This window comes from Erpetoichthys calabaricus, chromosome 3, assembly GCF_900747795.2.
Source record: "Erpetoichthys calabaricus chromosome 3, fErpCal1.3, whole genome shotgun sequence".
Classification (NCBI taxonomy): domain Eukaryota; kingdom Metazoa; phylum Chordata; class Cladistia; order Polypteriformes; family Polypteridae; genus Erpetoichthys; species Erpetoichthys calabaricus.
Window position 1 is genome coordinate 296939801 of NC_041396.2, and position 17535 is coordinate 296957335.

The 17535-nt window shown below is 41.5% G+C and overlaps 1 protein-coding gene across 2 annotated transcripts in view; it reads right to left on the reverse strand.

Moving 5' to 3' along the window:
- Nucleotides 1–3920: 3920 nt before the first annotated feature.
- itgb7 (integrin, beta 7) overlaps nt 3921–17535 on the reverse strand; it is a 77314-nt gene continuing 63699 nt past the window's right edge. For both annotated transcript variants that reach the window (XM_051925053.1, XM_051925052.1), the window contains exons 13-16: nt 12658–12868; nt 12300–12508; nt 11959–12119; nt 3921–5977 (exon numbers count right to left, since the gene is read on the reverse strand). In XM_051925053.1, the coding sequence (XP_051781013.1) occupies nt 5912–5977; nt 11959–12119; nt 12300–12508; nt 12658–12868 (647 nt within the window). In that variant the 3' untranslated portion in view covers nt 3921–5911. The remainder of the gene's footprint in view (nt 5978–11958; nt 12120–12299; nt 12509–12657; nt 12869–17535) is intronic.

Sequence of the window (17535 nt, forward strand, 5' to 3'; positions counted from 1 at the left end):
ATTCCTGAGGGGATGAAGAGGTTAGAGCTTCCTGAATTGAAACTGCCGCTTCACGTAGCGACTCTGGGCAACTTTTTGTAGCAGTCATATTCGCCATGGACACTCACAAGCACAACTTTAAGCATGCGCTTTGGTACCTTGAGAATCATATGGCTCATAGTTCGATTACTCTAGGCTGAAGGTAACACTCAACAAATCAATAACTAGAGGGTGTGTTAGAGCCCACCCTCTCCACTTTGACGAGTGAAAGTGACAGTTTTATTTCAAGTCGTATTTCATGATGGTTTGGAGGAATGTTACGGACAAAATGAAATAAATAAATAAGCAACAAAAAACATATTTCGTGACACATTTATTTATTTATGCTCTCATTTCATGGCACATTTATTTATTAAGGCTTCATTTCATGATACATTTATTTATTTATGCTCACATTTCACAGAACTTTAATTTATTTGCGCATTTATTTATTTATTTAATTTTGTCCGAAATAGTCCTCCATATCAGTAGACCTCCGTGACCCTGTAGTTAGGATATAGTGGGTTGAATACCGAATGGATGGATAATTGGTATTAGTAATAGGAATATGATAGTTTGTAGTCTGTAGCAATATCACCTTGAATTCAAAATACATAATCCACCTGCAGCTGAGCCAGTGCAGGCCAGATCAGGACTTAGATGGGAGACCATTTAGTAAAAGCTAGGGTTGCTGCTAGAAAAGGTGTTGGTTAGGCCAGCACGGGGCACTTACCCTGTGGTCTGAATATGGATCCCAATGCCACAGTGCAATACTTCTGTGCTGTAAATAAGACACTATCCTATGGATGAGATGTAAAACCAAGGTCCTGACTCTCTGTGATCATTAAAGATCCCTGGACATCTTTTGAAAAAAGTAAGCTTTATCCTGATGTCCTGGCTAATGTTTCCACCATGGCCTTGTCTGTTCTGTCCCCCTAATCACCCCCTGTCACTCATTGGCTATCTAACTCTCTCACCACTTCACCACCTAATAGCTAATGTGTGGTGAGTGTACTGACGCAATAATGATTGCCGTCTCATCATCCAGGTGGGGGCAACGCATAGGCGGTGGTTGAAGTGGCTCCCCACTCCCTATGTAAAATGCTTTAAGTAATGAGAAAATCACTACATAAATGTAAAGAATTATTATTAACTTTACATCATAATTGCCCTTCAATATTCCTTAATAATTTATTACCTTGACTATTCTATAATGCTTATTAAGATCTTTTTTGGGGTTTTTTTTGTAATTCTTGTGTGTGTTTAAGGTAGGTGGTGGTTGTTGTTTGTTGTAATATTTCTTAAACTACTGGAAAAAGATAAATTTCCCCCTGGGAAAAAAGTAAAATAAAGCTGTATCTATCTATACGGTGGGCTGGCGCCATGCCCGGGGATTTGCTCCTGCCTTGCACCCTTTGCTTTGCTGGGATTGGCTCCAGCAGACCCCTGTGACCCTGTGTTAGGATGTAGTGGGTTGGACAATGACTTACTGACTGACTGTATCTATCTATAACAGTGTTCATTGCTGTCTTTTAATCAACCTGTAATATAGTGCCATTCTTATATATCTATTACGCTACCATGGGATGCTCTTGAGCAGATGCTGAAAACAGAGTGACACCACAAAATCTTAGGGAAAAGGATAGAAAAGTGATAAAAAAATATTAAAAAAAGGGATTTTTTGAAAGGAAAGGTAAAAGATATAAAGATCAAGAATACACAAAGGGAGAATGACAAGCCCTGATCAAGCACTATGATGTCTTCCTTGTCCATCTTTTCTCAGGTGATTGCCTGGTTCTACTCCAGTCCCGACTAACAGAAGTCATGGGAGATCCTTTCAATTGATTACCTCTATAAATGATAGGCCTGAGACAAGAACCATGAGACATGGCTGAGATACCCCAATGTTACCTTCAAGAGTTCCAGAGGCCTTCAACTCTTGGACACCATATAGTCCTGACCAGAGAGTTTTCAAAGAATGTTCTAGACAAGCATCCCTGGATGAAGTGAAGCTATTTTTCCATCCATCCATCCATTTTCCAACCCGCTGAATCTGAACACAGGGTCACGGGGGGCTGCTGGAGCCAATCCCTGCCAACACAGGGCCCAAGGCAGGAACCAGTCCTGGGCAGGGTGCCAACCCGCCACAGGACACACACACACACCCACACACCAAGCACACACTTGGGCCAATTTAGAATCACCAGTCCACCTAACCTGCACGTCTTTGGACTGTGGGAGGAAACTGGTGCACCCGGAGGAAAAGCATGCAGATACGGGGAGAACAAGCAAACTCCACGTAGGGAGGACCTGGGAAGCGAACCCGGGTCTCCTAACTGTGGGGCAGCAGCGCTACCACTGCGCCACCGTGTCGTCCGAAGCTAAAGAAAGAAGATAGTAGACGTCACGTAGTATATGTGCACCAAATTTCAGGTCAATAGGTGAAACGGTTTGCGAGCGACAGGTGATTTAAAATCCTGGACAGACAAACGGACAGATTTTTTTTTTCTTTTTTTTCCATGGATGTTTATCACAGCATTTACCATTTTCCAGATTTGGATCCCATTCAATTTGAATCGCTGTTTTCTCTATTAAAACATGAGATTACATTTTTTAGCCACTAGTTCAAACTACATGGGGTAAGTAACCTAACAAATATCATTGTCGAGTGGAGTATTTCTTTTAGAATTGTAGATGATGTGAAGGACGTCACTACCCATATTAAAGGGCTTTGGTCTCCTGAGAAAAAAGAGCCTGTTCTGCCATTTCTTGTGTAGTTCTGCTGTGTTCTGAGACCAAACCAGTCATTAATGTGGACCGCTAAGTACTTGTTGGAATGGACCACCTCTACATCCACTCCTTGAATCGTGATCAGACATGGAGGCTGTTAGGTGTGGCGAAAGTCAATAAGCACTTCCTTGGTTTTGCTGACTTTGAATTGCACATGATTCTGAAAGTTCTCCACCTGACTCCTCTCCATTGTCTCATCCCCGTTAATCCATACACCCCATAAGTGCATAATTTCTGCAAATGACATGACCTGCTGTTATATTTATAATCGGAGGTGCACAGAGTGAAGTCCCTGAGTCTCACAAACTGTGGTCTGCCAGGCAAATAGTCCATTACCCAGGATACCACAGGCATGCCCATCTGCATGTCTCAAAGTTTACCACATAACAAGGATGGCTGGATGGTATTGAAGGTGCTGGAGAAATCAACAAACAGAATCCTCACAGTGCTGCCAGCTTTGTCTAGGTGAGAATAAGACTTGTGGAGCAGACAGATAATTTCATCCTCCACTCCAGTCTTTGTCCAATAGGCCAACTGCAGCGGGTCCAGGTGGTCTACCACAAGAGGACTCCTATAGTCCAACACCAGCCTCTTCATGATGTGTGACATAAGGGCCACTGCTTAGGTGCAGATGTGCCCACCTTACAATGCAGGATATTTTCCACAGCAGTGGCACTGTCTGGACAGACTGAACAGATGACAGAGAACACCACAAAGTTGGTCAGCACAGGCCTTAAGAAGTCAAGGATTGACTCCATCTGATCCTGCAGCCTTTCCTGTGTGTAGTTCCCTCAGTTGTCTCCTCACTTGGTCACCATGGTCAGAGGTGGACTCATTATTGACCATTCCAGTTGATGTGGTAGTAGGGACGGTAGTGGGAGGGAAAATCCATTTCAAAATTCATTCGGGGCATTAGCTTTGCCCACCATTCCAGCACTGGCTCCCTGGATTGCTTGATATAAACACAATTCAAATTCTGACATTTTCCTACACAGTTTCAGCTAATAGGTTTTTCAGAGTTCATGATATCTTGATCTTTGTTTCTGAATGTAAGTAGGAAACGGAGTGTTGAAATGGCTCATCTTAGCAGATTACATTTTCTTCATGCAGTATTTCTTTCAAAACACTCACACCAGTGAATAATTAGACTTTATTTCAGCTAAGAAGAGACACATTTTGGTTAAATTTACATTTTCTGGTAAAAGAAAACAAGTTCAAGCATTACTGTATCAATGGTTTAAATAATATTTCAACTCCAAGTCAAAAATACTAAACGAGGGAGTGTTATTGGACCGTTTTCAATAGAAAAAAATTAAATCTACGCAGACTAATGACTAATAATGTATTATAAATATTTTTGTGTCGGCTTTCCTCTTACACAGTACAACAAAATATCAAAATTCTTTAACTTGAAATACAATTGTAAAAGCCTACAAAAGAAAACTCTGCAAGCAAATAGAGACAAAACAAAACACACACACAAATCGTTGTCCTCCTGTTTCAATTTAGAGAGCACAAATGTAACTGGAAGAAATGTAAAAATATAACAATGAGAATTCTTTATGTTTAGGGCCAATTTAATAGCTATCAGGACTATTTTCCACTTTATATTTTCAAACTTTACATTTCAAAAATGTAATAAATAATTTTAAAAAAATGTAAGTGAGAGAATCATAGTGCTATCATATCAGCAATGCTCTGAGCTGGCAAACAGTCGTAGTGCACTCTGGGAAATGTAGTTTTAGAGTCTCCAGAAAGACATCTGAGATAATGGAGAGCCTTGGGATCAAAGGAAGGAGACATTCTGTCGTTACATTAGTCATGGCAGCACAGAATGACTGGAAGGCTGGGGTCTCCAGGACTGTCACCATCTCTGACTTTGTCTTTTAGATCCCCAGAGGTTTATTTCTTCTGCTGACTGAGTTTTGATGTCCTCTCCTCTGTTGTGAGACGGCCATCGTTCAACACTGATGTAATGGACAGTCGGAACACATTTGTTTTACTGTGTCTTTAAACAGATCTCTTATCTTTATGTGCACTCATAATGTAATTTGTTATTTGTAAAGTTTGTCATTATCTTTACCTGTGAATTTGTTTGTTTGTGCCTGCACTTTGTGAAAGGTGCTATGCAAAAATTAACTACAGTCAACTGCCAGGTCTCGGCTAGGGTGTTCATTTTGTTCATTTTTGATTTTTTGATTATGTTAAAATTACTTTTTTGGATTATGTGCATTATTCTTTTTTTTTTTTTTGATTTTGTTGATGTATGTAAGCTGCCTGTGTTATGCCCTCTAGAGGGGGATATCACTGTCAAACCCTGGCAATTTCTCCAAACATTTAAGAAAAATTAGAATCATTCTATCTATTATTTTCTTGAGGGCTACCAATACGTTTGAATTGATGTTGTGGACAAGGAGACTCAAAACACATAAGTACCAAGAAGTTTCAAAAGCACTTCCACTAGAGGAGGATGTCACCGTCAAACCCTGACTGACATGGTTCTTCCTGTGGCTGGTGTTCTTGTCTTTTTTGGTTAATTTTTGGGACATTTATTTATGTTAATGTTGCTTTTGTTGAGTATGTGCATTATTCTTTATATTTGATCTTGTATGTAAGTTGTCTGAGTTGTGTTCCATGTGTTGTGTGGTGTGGTCCCCCAAGAAGTGGGGCCACCTGCCAATCACTGCCAGGAACTGCCCTCCACCCTATAAATCCTGAGGGTCTCAGTTCCTGGCAGTAAAGTTCCACTTGATGTTGTTTGAAACACATTTTTCGAATATATAAAGAAATGAATAGCCTATTTGCATAACATGAGCTCTTATTAAAGACAATTCAAGTACTTAATAAACGATAATGTAAAAAAAAAAAAATCAGCACTTTGGCAATGGTGGACACAGGGGATCAATGGAATCAGGTTAAGATGACATTTCACACAAGTCTGTTTTTTTGGTAGCCCCTGTGTTCTTTTGATCTCAACCTGATGTTCCTTTCAACACATTTCAGGATCTATGAAGGAGCAAACAACCTTGTCGGCATCCAAAATGTTTCTAAAAAGTGCAAGGAGGTATCATTGGTGGAGCTGGTAGGTGGTTCCCCTTTTCAATTAGTCATTTATAAAGCGAGGATTGATCACTGTAGTCGTTGCACTTTTGAACAGTGGATTGTTGGCCTGAAAAACAAATAGAGAAATGTTTTATTGTTAGAAGCCAATGGTGACAGCCGGCCTCCCTGCTCATTGAACTTGACCCCACCAGACTTTTACCCCTACCCTAAGCTCTCCATGTCTCTTTTCACAGCTTTCCTCTCTTATGCCACACTCTCGCTCACTCCTAGCATCTCCTGTTGTTGTGAAACGGAGTCACAAGCATGGCAAAAGCGGATCTGAGATCTCTAAAAGACCCATAAAGCAGGACAAGACCTTCGCTGACCTGCCCAGAAGAAGCTAACATTATTTGATATCGGGTGGCCCCGCCTCCTTGGGCTCCACAAGTACACAGAATGGAGGCACATTTAAAAACACAGAGCACCATTAGTAAAGCACAGACAAGCATAGACTTTCCAGGGTTCTGGAAAGGAGGGGGTCCGGCTGTTAGTTGAACCTCGGATCCAGTTCTAGTCATTTAACACTAGAACAGCTTTTTAAAAAGATTCTGGAGGGTTCATAGGAATATGCTCAACTCCCAACTACATGTGTTTTACGGACTTGGAAAAGGTCTATGACTATGATCCTTAGGGTGTCCTGTTGGGGATGCTTCGGGAGTCTAAATTGTATTATGTGATATCATCTACTGTTAAATTCTGCTCCATATTTGTAAAATTTTTATTTTTATACTGTATTGAGGATTCGGTCTGTTTTGTGTATTGTATTGTATTGACCCCCTTCTTTTTGACACCCACTGCATGCCCAACCTACCTGGAAAGGGGTCTCTGTTTGAACTGCCTTTCCTGAGGTTTCTTCCATCTTTTCCCTACAAGGTTTTTTTGGGAGTTTTTCTTTGTCTTCTTAGAGAGTCAAGGCTGGGGAGCTGTCAAGAGGCAGGGCCTGTTAAAGCACATTGCGGCACTTCTTGTGTGATTTTGGGCTAAACAAAAATAAATTGTATTGTATTGTATTGTATTGTACGGGGTTGCGGGATATTTGGTCCCTGTGCAGTCAGAGCAAGAGCTTGGTTTGCATTGCCAGGAGTAAGTCAGACTCATTCCCTCTGGGTAAGGGAATCCACCAGAGCTGCCCTCTCAAAATAATTCTGTTCATAATTTTTATAGGCAGAATTTCAAGTCACAATCAAAGTGTGGAGCGTGTCCAGTTTAGTGACCTCTGCTTTTTAAAGATGATGTGGTCCTGTTGGCTCCACTGGGCTGTGACTTCAGAAGTGCACTGTCATGGTTCACAGCCAAATGTGAAGCAGCCAGAATGAGGATCAGCACCTACAAGTAAGAGGTCATAGTTCTCAGGCAGAAAAGATTGGACTGCCCACTCCAGATGGGGAGGAGGTGTTGCCTCAAGCAGAGAAGTTTAAGTATCTAGGGGTTTTGTTCACCAGTGTGGGGAGAAGGGGACGGGAAATTGACAGATGGATTCATCAGGATCACTTTCAATTTCACTGCCTGAAGACAGATTCACTTCGTCCTTACTGCTTGTATCACTGTCAAGAACGTGCAACATCTCGACTGCTGGAAAACGTTCCTTACGAGACACCATTATGAGGCTAGGAGAAGATGTGTCAAAACCATTGCTCAGGTAATGCTCAGGTTTGATGCTTACGCAAGACACACCTATGTTGTTTCCTGAGCAACACTTAGCACTAGCGCTGTTGGCACTTTTACAGCCCGGGTAATCCTCGGGTCTAACACTTACATGAGATGCAGCTATACAGTTGCTCAAGTGATGCTCAGGACTAACGCTTTTAGCACTGTTTTTACAGCCTCAGTGAAGCTCAGGTCTAATGCTGAGGAGGTTAAAGATGCTCCACAGGATATTCAGAGTTTGAGATATTTGTTTCTAACCCAACCCTGATCTTCACTTCACCACAACTTTGACTCTGACCTGTCTGGAGTGCTCCTTGGTCTTCATGTTGCTTGCTTAGTGGTGTTGCAGAGTCAGGGGCCTTTCAGAACAGACATCATGTGACAGATCATGTGACACCTTGATTGCACACAGGTGGACCCTACTCAACTAATTATGCCACTTCTGAAATTAATTGGTTACATCAGATCTTATTTATGGGTTTCATAACAAACGGGATGAATACATATGCACTCACAACTGTTCAGTTTTTACTTGTTTTTTACTTTCTCATATATGAAGTACTGTATAGGGAAAGTATTGAAATCGTCGAAAGATTCGATGTCAAGATTTTGATGAATCTCGACATTTCAGACCTCCCTGATTTTCTCGTATACAAAGTATAGGGAGAGTATTGGAATCCTCCAAAAATTCCATTTGGAGATTTTGATGAATCTCAGTATGCTAGACCTCTCAGAGTCCGAAAATACCATTTTTGGAATTATGTCTGTGTGTGTGCGTGTGTGCGTGCGTGCATACGTAAACACGATAACTTGAGTACACTTTCACTTTGGTCAACCAAATTCTGCATACAAGTATTAAGTACAAAATGTAGATTTCTGTCAACTTTTGGGCAATTTCCGCTAACCGGAAGTGGTACTTCAGCTTTTATTCATTCAGCTGCAGAGTCCGATTTATTCAAATTTACTCATAATTGCTCAATATATTATTAATTTGATTTGATTTCTTGTTGATCGTTCTTTAATGTACATAATATAAAAATATAATCATTGTGTTGCGGTTTACTCTTCAAATATCCATCTCCATATCTGTGTATACAAGAAAGTCGAGGGGAGAGCACTACCGATTTTTATTTATGTAAGGCATTTTATTTTTGCTTCACGTCAGCAAATTGGACTATATTGTTAAGTCCATTGAAAATCCATTTTAATTCCTGATTGTAATGCAACAAAACAGGACAGACACAGGGGGATGAATACTTTCACAAGGCGCTGTAATAAGCAGCATTAAACCTTTGTTGATTTAGTTAAATTTTTTGACCGAATACCAAGAGAGGTGGTGTATTGGAGTGTCAGAAGGAAAGGAATTTCTTGAGAATTTCTTGAGAAATTAATTTAATTTGTTAAATCCTAGTATGATGGAGCTAAAATGACGGTTAAAAGTGGAAGTGAAAGCAACGGCTTTCTTTGAAATCTAGGTTGGTGTACATCAGGGGTCTTGTCTCAGTCCATTACTTTTCATCATTGCCATGGATGCAGTCAGTGAATTTTTCCCAAGAGAAGTTCCGTGGAATGTGCTATCTGCTGATGATCTGACTGTCCGCTGCTAAACCGCAGGGAAGGTTCAATAACAAAAGGCATTAGAAAATGGAGGACTTTGGAGGAGATTGATATGCTCAAAAACAGATGAGCTACTATAAATTAGCGGCTGCAGAAGAAATAGGATAAAACTAGTTATAGTAAGAAGGTATTTTATGCCAATATAATTGTGAAATTTATTTCAAAGATTTGTAGTACTAGGGTGTTGTACCGTGTTAGCCATTATGAATGTACTGAGAAGTCAAGCAAAATGATGCCTTTTATTGGCTAACTAAAAAGATTACAATATGCAAGCTTTGGAGGCAACTCAGGGCCCTTCTTTAGGGCCTATTGCATATTGTAATCTTTTTATTTAGCCAATAAAAGGGGTCATTTTGCTTGACTTCTCAAAGATTTGCAATTCAGCCGAGACAGAGAGAGAGACTGCCAGAGAGATGGACAAATGACAGCTGTAAGTCAGGTTAGGGAGATGGGCAGAAAACATGTGGAGGACACACAGGCAGGTTATTTTAAAAAGTGCTGATGTCTGCTTGACCAATATGGTTAAAAAACCCAGTCAGTGATAAATGATGAGAACAGGTGAAGGTATTAATGACTAGCCAGTTCTTATGTGAGTGTTTATAAAGATGGGGATCCAGCACGACGTCAGAAGCGACTCACTATGCTGCTGACATTCCTTGCTGGATGGGACATCTGATTGTCAGCATTCTCCCACTTGGCTTCTCTCTGGCCTGAATATATATAGATGTATATGTATACAGTATGTATATGTATATGTATATGTCCATCCATCCATTTTCCAACCCGCTGAATCCAAACACAGGGTCACGGGGGTCTGCTGGAGCCAATCCCAGCCAACATAGGGCCCAAGGCAGGAAACAATCCCGGGCAGGGTACCAACCCACCGCAGGACACACACAAACACACCCACACACCAAGCACACACTAGGGCCAATTTAGAATCGTCAATACATGTATAAATTCTGGAAATGAACATTATCTTTTAAAGCAAGTTAAATACATATATCTCTTTTTGTACCATATTTCTCTCTTGTAATTATTTTCCACCATGGGTACAAAAGGGATGGTATTGGTTCTAATCAGTTCTGGATCAAGAAACACATCCCAGGGGGGAAAGAGTGCCCCCACGCTGGATACACAAGTGGAAACAGCTAAATATCTAGCATCAGTGATTGTGCTAAAGGAGAGAATGAGGAGGATGTGACACACAGGGTTAGTGCTGCATGGTGGAAGTGGAAAGATTTGACTGGAGTTCTGTGTGGAAAGACAATGTCAGTTAGAGTTAAAGGGCAGGTATATAAAACATTGATTTATGGAGCAGAATCATGGACACTAAGATGAAAAGTGGAGGCAAACCTGGAAAGAAATTAAATGAGGATGCTGAGATGGACTCTAGGAGTCTCGCCGAATGATAAGAAAGGAAAAGAGGAGATTTGCAGGCCCCTTGGTATTACAGGTGAACTGCTCAAAGCCCGACTGAGATGGTTTGGCCATGTGCAGCACAAAGAGGAAAATGACGATGTGAAAATGAGGATGAAGGCAAAAGTACACGGACATTCTGAGTTGTGACAGGCTGAAGAAAAGATAATGGATACACTAAACCAATATATAAAGGAGTTACGGCAGACAGAGGTGAATGGAGAAGAAGAACCGCTGTGACTGACCCAAGGGTGGATCTAACATCAGGGCATTCTGAGTGTGCGCCGCAGGTCCCGTGACAGGAAGGGGCCTCTTGAACCAACCAGAATCGCTTGATGAAATGATGCATCTGTGGGTAGAATGATCAAGGGGGGGCCCCACTATTTAATTAAACAATCAAGTATTCGCAAGTCAAAATGACCAAGGGGGACTGTCAAGTTTTGGTCAAGTTTTATGGCAAAATCAAAAGTGAGAAATAATGCACTGAATTAAACAACCCAGTGTGCGTGTGCTGCATTGTTAACAGAAACATCAACTATGAATGAAAATCGTGTGAAAAGTTGCATAATGAGAGGATATAAAGATTGGCATTGTGCACTCTCAAGTAATCTGAAATGTTGGATACCAACCAAAACTAAATACTATTATTAGTGATTTTGTTCTTGGATGTTCATTTGACTTAAGAGTATCGGTTACTGCTTTGGATTTACGTAAAAAGTTTACGATCTCATTATAGGTTAATCTGATGAACAACTCTGGCATTGTATTCTGATTACGATTCTTGCTTTGCCCATCTCCTGGGGCCTCATGCATAACATCGTGCGTAGAATTCACACTATAAGATGACGTAAGCAGAAAACCGGAAATGTGCTTACGCATAAAAAAATCCAGATGCATAAATCTGTGCGAACGCCAGCTTCCACGTTCTTTCGCTACATAAATCCCGGTCAGCGTGAAAAGTAACGCACGTGCACGCGCCTTCTGTCCCGCCTCAACTCCTCCCAGAATTACGCCTCTTTGAATATGCAAATCAATATAAATAGCCCTTAAGCTCAGCCTTCTGTGAAAAGACAATGGCAAAAGCACGGGGGAAAATAGAAGGATTTCAGTGAATACCAAGTGGAGGCAAAGAAAAACATACAATTTGTTGGTTTAAACAGTTATATAAGCAACAAAAGGAAGTTGATCGAGTGACATAGTGTGTCGGAGAAACTCGAAAACTCAAGTTCACAAAGTCACACAGTGCCCGAAATAAAAAAGAAGTTGTCAGATATCAAAGTCACCATGAAAAGGCGAGATGTAGCCCACCGTCTGAGTGTCATATGAAAGCTTATTAGGGTAACAGAGAAAAAAGGGGACATTTACCTCATTCCAGATGGCTTTTTGTCGCTCCTTCTCAAACTGACGATATTCTCGCCGGTCATACATTTCAATGCATATGCGATAAATGATGATAATGACAAGTCCAATCAGCACGACTCCAGATAATGAACCACCCACAATGGCAATTGTTCGATCAACCATACCTGAATTAAAACAAAAAGAAAATTCAATGAACAAAACAATCACTCTAAACATCCATCTTCTCTGTAGTTGGCCATTGAGTGGTGGCACTTAACCACCCAGGAATCAGCCCTGGAAGGGGCACGCTAATCCACACACACAAACACACACACACACACTCCTTCCCGTCAACAGCTTCATACCCTGTCGCTCAGCATACTGAATATGGACATCTCCCTCATTGTTTATGCTGAAGGAAAAGTCATAGTTAAAATTCTTCAGGCGGCAGGGCTGCCCCTTTAAATTGTCACTGAAATCTTCTACCACTTTTGTCACGCCAGTCTTCTCACACTTCTCATGGCATTCTGGGTTTGGACTTCCTTTGTTGATAATATGGCACTCCACACATTCCCTGAAATACAGAGCACTGGTAAGGCAAAGTGGTCAACTCTATTACTACAAGGCAAGCTGGACACTTATCTGTGCTGTAAGGTTACGGCATATAAACAAGGATGGTGGAAGTTACCACCTGAGTTTCCCTGAGTGTGTTAAGGTACTTACTGATACTTTTCACAATTGCAGGAAGTACACGTTTGACAGAACTTCCCCAAGTAGCCACTGTTGCACTCGCAGCGATTGCAGCGACATCGTCCATTATTGCTGCATGTCTTGCCAGCTTTCTGGCAGTCATTTGTGGAGAGAGAGCACTCACAGGCAGGACCTGTGAAATTCTCATTGCATATGCAGGTCCCACAACCACACAGGCCATTACCTAAAACACAGCAAAAAGAACGAGTGTAAGGAGAAGGCCTCTGTAGATGATCTGAGAATAAGACGGACAGGACCAGGAGGTCATGAGGTTAACGGCCTCCATCTTGGCACGGTCTGTCTTATCAGAGGATAAGAGCATCAGGAATAGTAAAGGGGAATTAAAATAAACAGTGAAATAGTGAATGCGCTAAACTTGCATTTTTCTGAGGTCTTCACAAGTGAGGAAGTGGATAACCTCCCAGCGGTAACAGGGACTACTAAGGAGGTACAGAGGGATTTGGAAATCGTGGAGGGAGAAGAGCTGCTCAGATTAAATAGGCTGAAATTAAACAAATCAAAAGGACCAGATCATGTTTACCATGGAGTGCTTAAGGAGGTTAGAGAGTACAAATATAATCCCAAGACACTTATTTTTAGGATGTCACTGTGCACTGGAGAAATTCTGAAGGACTGGAAAATGGCAAATATTATCCTGTTATAATCAGGGGTGTCGAACTCTGGGCCTGGAGGGCCGCAGTGGCTACAGGTTTTAGTTCTAACCCTTTTCCCAATCAGTGACCAGTTTTCACTGCTAATTAACTCCTTGTCCCTTCATTTCAATAGACCCTGTTTTTAAGGATTCAGTCCTCTGAATTGATTTGTTTCTTCATTAAATGGCAGCCAAACAGAAATGAGACGTGAAACGAGCCAACAGATGAGCAGCTAAACTGGGATTTCAAACCAATTTCACTCCAACCAGTCTTTTAATGAGAAGCTGATTCTTGCTTGTTGCCGCTCTCATTCTGCCACAGCAGATATTTCCAAATTTGTTGATTTTTCTGTTTTTTAAAGAACATTGGCAAAATTTTTTGGTGACCTGAGAGATCAACCTTACTGAGACCTTCGCCTTTCTTTATTTTCAGATATTTTGTGATGGGCACAGGTGAGCTGGTCATATGGTGGCTTGTTTGATGTCTCATTATTGTTTGGCTGCTAATTAAGGAAAAAGAGACAATTAAGGGTCCTAAGTCAAGTTAATTAAAACTAATGCAAAATAAATTAATTAGCAGTAAAAACGGCTCACTAATGAAGAAGATGGTTAGAATGAAAACATGCAGCCACTGTGGCCCTCGAGGACCGGAGTCCAACACCTGTGTGTTATATAAAATGGGTGACAGAGCAGATTCAAACAGCTATAGGCCAGTAATATTAACGTGCCATCACAGGAAAATTAATGGAAGGAAAATATTAAGGAGAAGATTGAGCAACACCTGGCAAGGACAGGAGTTTTAATGTACAGACAGCATGGGTTCAGAAGAGGGAGTGCGTGTTTTACTAACATGAACTTGATGCTGGAGTTCTATGAGGAAGCAACAAAAGGGTATAATCAAAGTGGAGCTTATAATAATAATAATAATAATAATAATAATAATAATGCATTTTATTTATAGGGGCACTTTACATTAGTAATAAATCTCAAAGTGCAACATAAAAAGATTAAACAAAGGCAAGGCAAGATAAAAACATTCTTGTTAATAAGCATTCCTAAATATAAAAGTCTTTAGCCGTTTTTTAAAACATCCCACAATCTGCTGTGTTCTTAGGCTCTCTGGTAGGCCATTCCAGAGCCGTGGAGCAGCGGCTGCAAAGGCTCGGTCTCCCATTGTATGAAGTTTGGTCACAGGGGGCGAAGGCGGTGGGTATTTGTAAAATGGAGGTTTCTTGTAGTGGATTGTAATATAAGGAGTTCTTTAAGATATTGTGGAGCATTTCCATGGTGAGTGAGCAGACAGAGTTTGTATTCGATACGGAGATGGATAGGGAGCCAATGAAGTGACAGAAGGATTGGTGAGATATGTTCATATTTCCGCACCCTCATCAGGATTCTTGCAGCACTATTTTGAATTTGTTGGAGATTTTGAAGGCTCTTGTTGGGTATCCTGATGAGGAGTGCATTACAATAATCCAGTCTGGATGAGACAATGGCTTATGAGATTATTTATCTGGACTTTCAGAAAGCATTTAATGAGGTGCCACATGAGAGGTTGGGCATCAAACTAAAAGAAGTGGCAGTTCAGGGTGAGGTGTAGGTGGGTGAAGAATTGGCTCAGGGACAGGAAGCAGAGGGTGATGGCGCAAGGAACCTCATTAGAATTTGTTGATGTTAAGAGTGGTGACCAGCAGGGGTCAGTGTGGGGCTGCTGCTATTTTTAATATACAGAAATGATTTGGATAAGAACAAGCTGGTTAAGTTTGCAGATGATATCAAGATAGGTGGATTAGCAGATAATTGAGAAACTGTTATATTATTACAGAAGGACTTGGACAGCAGACAGGCTTGGGAAGATTTGTGGTAGATGAAATTTAATGTCAGTAGATGTAAAGAATTACACATAGGAAGTAAAAATGTGAGTTCTGAATACACAATGGGTGATCTGAAAATCGAAAGTACACCTTATGAGAAGGACGTAGGAATCGTAGTGGACTCATGTTCAGACAGTGTTCAGAAGCCATTAAGAAGGCTAACAGAATGTCAGGTTATATAGCGCCTTGAAGTCACAGGAGGTTCTGCTCAAGCTTTATAACACACTGGTGAGGCCTCATCTGGAGTACTGGGTGCAGTTCGGGTCTCCAGGCTACAAAAAGGACACAACAGCACAAGAAAATGTCCAGAGAAGAGCGACGAGGCTGATTCAGGGCTACAGGGGATGAGTTATGAGGGACGATTAAAAGAGCTGAGCCTTTACAATTTAAACAAAAGAAGATGAAGAGGAGACCTGACTGAAGTGTTTAAAATGATGAAGTGTATTAGTCCAGTGGATCAAGACGGTGACTTTAAAATGAGTTCATCAAGAACACGGGGACACCGTTGGAAACTTGTGAAGGGGAAATTTCGCACAAACATTAGGAAGTTTTTCTTCACAAGGAGGACCACAGACACTTGGAGTAAGTCACAAGTAGTGTGGTAGACGGTAGGACTTTAGGGACTTTCAAAACTCGATTTGATATTTTTCAGGAGAATTAAGTGGATAGGAAAGACAACCTTTGCTGGACTGAATGTTCTAATGTTCTAATATTCTACAGAGGAATATACAGACAGGAGCAGAAGGTCACAAGGACTGCAGCCTCCATCTGGGCACTGTGGCTTATGCTCTTGACAATGCTGTGGCACTGCATGTCCACCTCAATTCCAGGGCAGAGCTCAACATCCATCCATCCATTTTCCAACCCGCTGAATCCGAACACAGGGTCACGGGGGTCTGCTGGAGCCAATCCCAGCCAACACAGGGCACAAGGCAGGAACCAATCCTGGGCAGGGTGCCAACCCACCGCAGGACACACACAAACACACCCACACACCAAGCACACACTAGGGCCAATTTAGAATTGCCAATCCACCTAACCTGCATGTCTCTGGACTGTGGGAGGAAACCGGAGCGCACGGAGGAAACCCACGCAGACACGGGGAGAACATGCAAACTCCACGCAGGGAGGACCTGGGAAGCGAACCCTGGTCCCCAGGTCTCCCAACTGCGAGGCAGCAGCGCTACCCACTGCGCCACCATGCCGCCCAGAGCTCAACATTATACAGAAAGAAATAACAAACTCACAGTTTTTGCATTGTGATGCCCCCACAATCTCCTGGATTGTGGACTATCTGACCAACAGAGATGGTGGGGTGTAATACTGGAGCAGCCAGTCTCCATTCCTATTTATCCTTTACTCAATGGATTTCCAGTTTAATACCAGCTCTGGCCACCTGCAGATGTTCTCAGATGACTTCTCCATTATAGGTTGTGTTGATTAAAGGAGGTTAGTTGGAGCTGCAGGAGACTGGAGGAGGACTTTGTAGTGCTGGGAAAACCACCTGCAGCTCAACATCAACAAGATAAAACATTTGATGTTGAACTTCTGGTGCTTCAAGAGCCCCATGAGACCGAGAGAGGATGTGAAGGTAATGCTGAGCCTCAAGTACCTGGGGGTCCATATAAGCAGCAAACTGGAATGGTCTGAACACACAGCAGCACCATACAAGAAGGGCCAAAGCAGACGGTACTTTTCTGAGACGACTCGAGTCTTTTGATTTGTGCAGCAAGCTGCTGGAAATGTTTTACCGGTTGGTTTTAGTATTGTTCTATGTGGTGGTCTGCTGGGAAAGCAATCGGAGTTCAAGCGACGCAAAATGCCTCAAAAACTTATCAGAAAGGCCATCTCCATTACAGGACTGGCCTGGGACACTCTGGAGGCTGTTGTGGAAAAGAGGATGGTGGAAAAATTGGATGCCATCACAAGCAATTCTGGCTAACCCCTCCAGAAGGGAGATCTTGATATGCCATTCGTAGTAAACGTTTACAGTTTCCCGTTAGAATAGCTTCTGCAAAGACAATTAACAAATCACAGGGACAAACATTTGAAAAAGTTGGTGTATTTATTAGAGAGAAAGAAACGATATTCACTCACAGGCAGTTATATGTTGCGTTGTCCCAATGAAAGTCCAAACACAGAATCAAAATTCAATGCGATATTGACGAAAAGTTAATTCCAAATATTGCTTTTACTGAAGTTTTACAGTAAAATTGTAAGTTTAAAAAGTATTTGCGTGTTAATTTCAAAGCCAAAATGAACGATAACATATAACGCAATGAATACCTCGAGCGCAACATGAAATTTATTACATTTTACTATTTC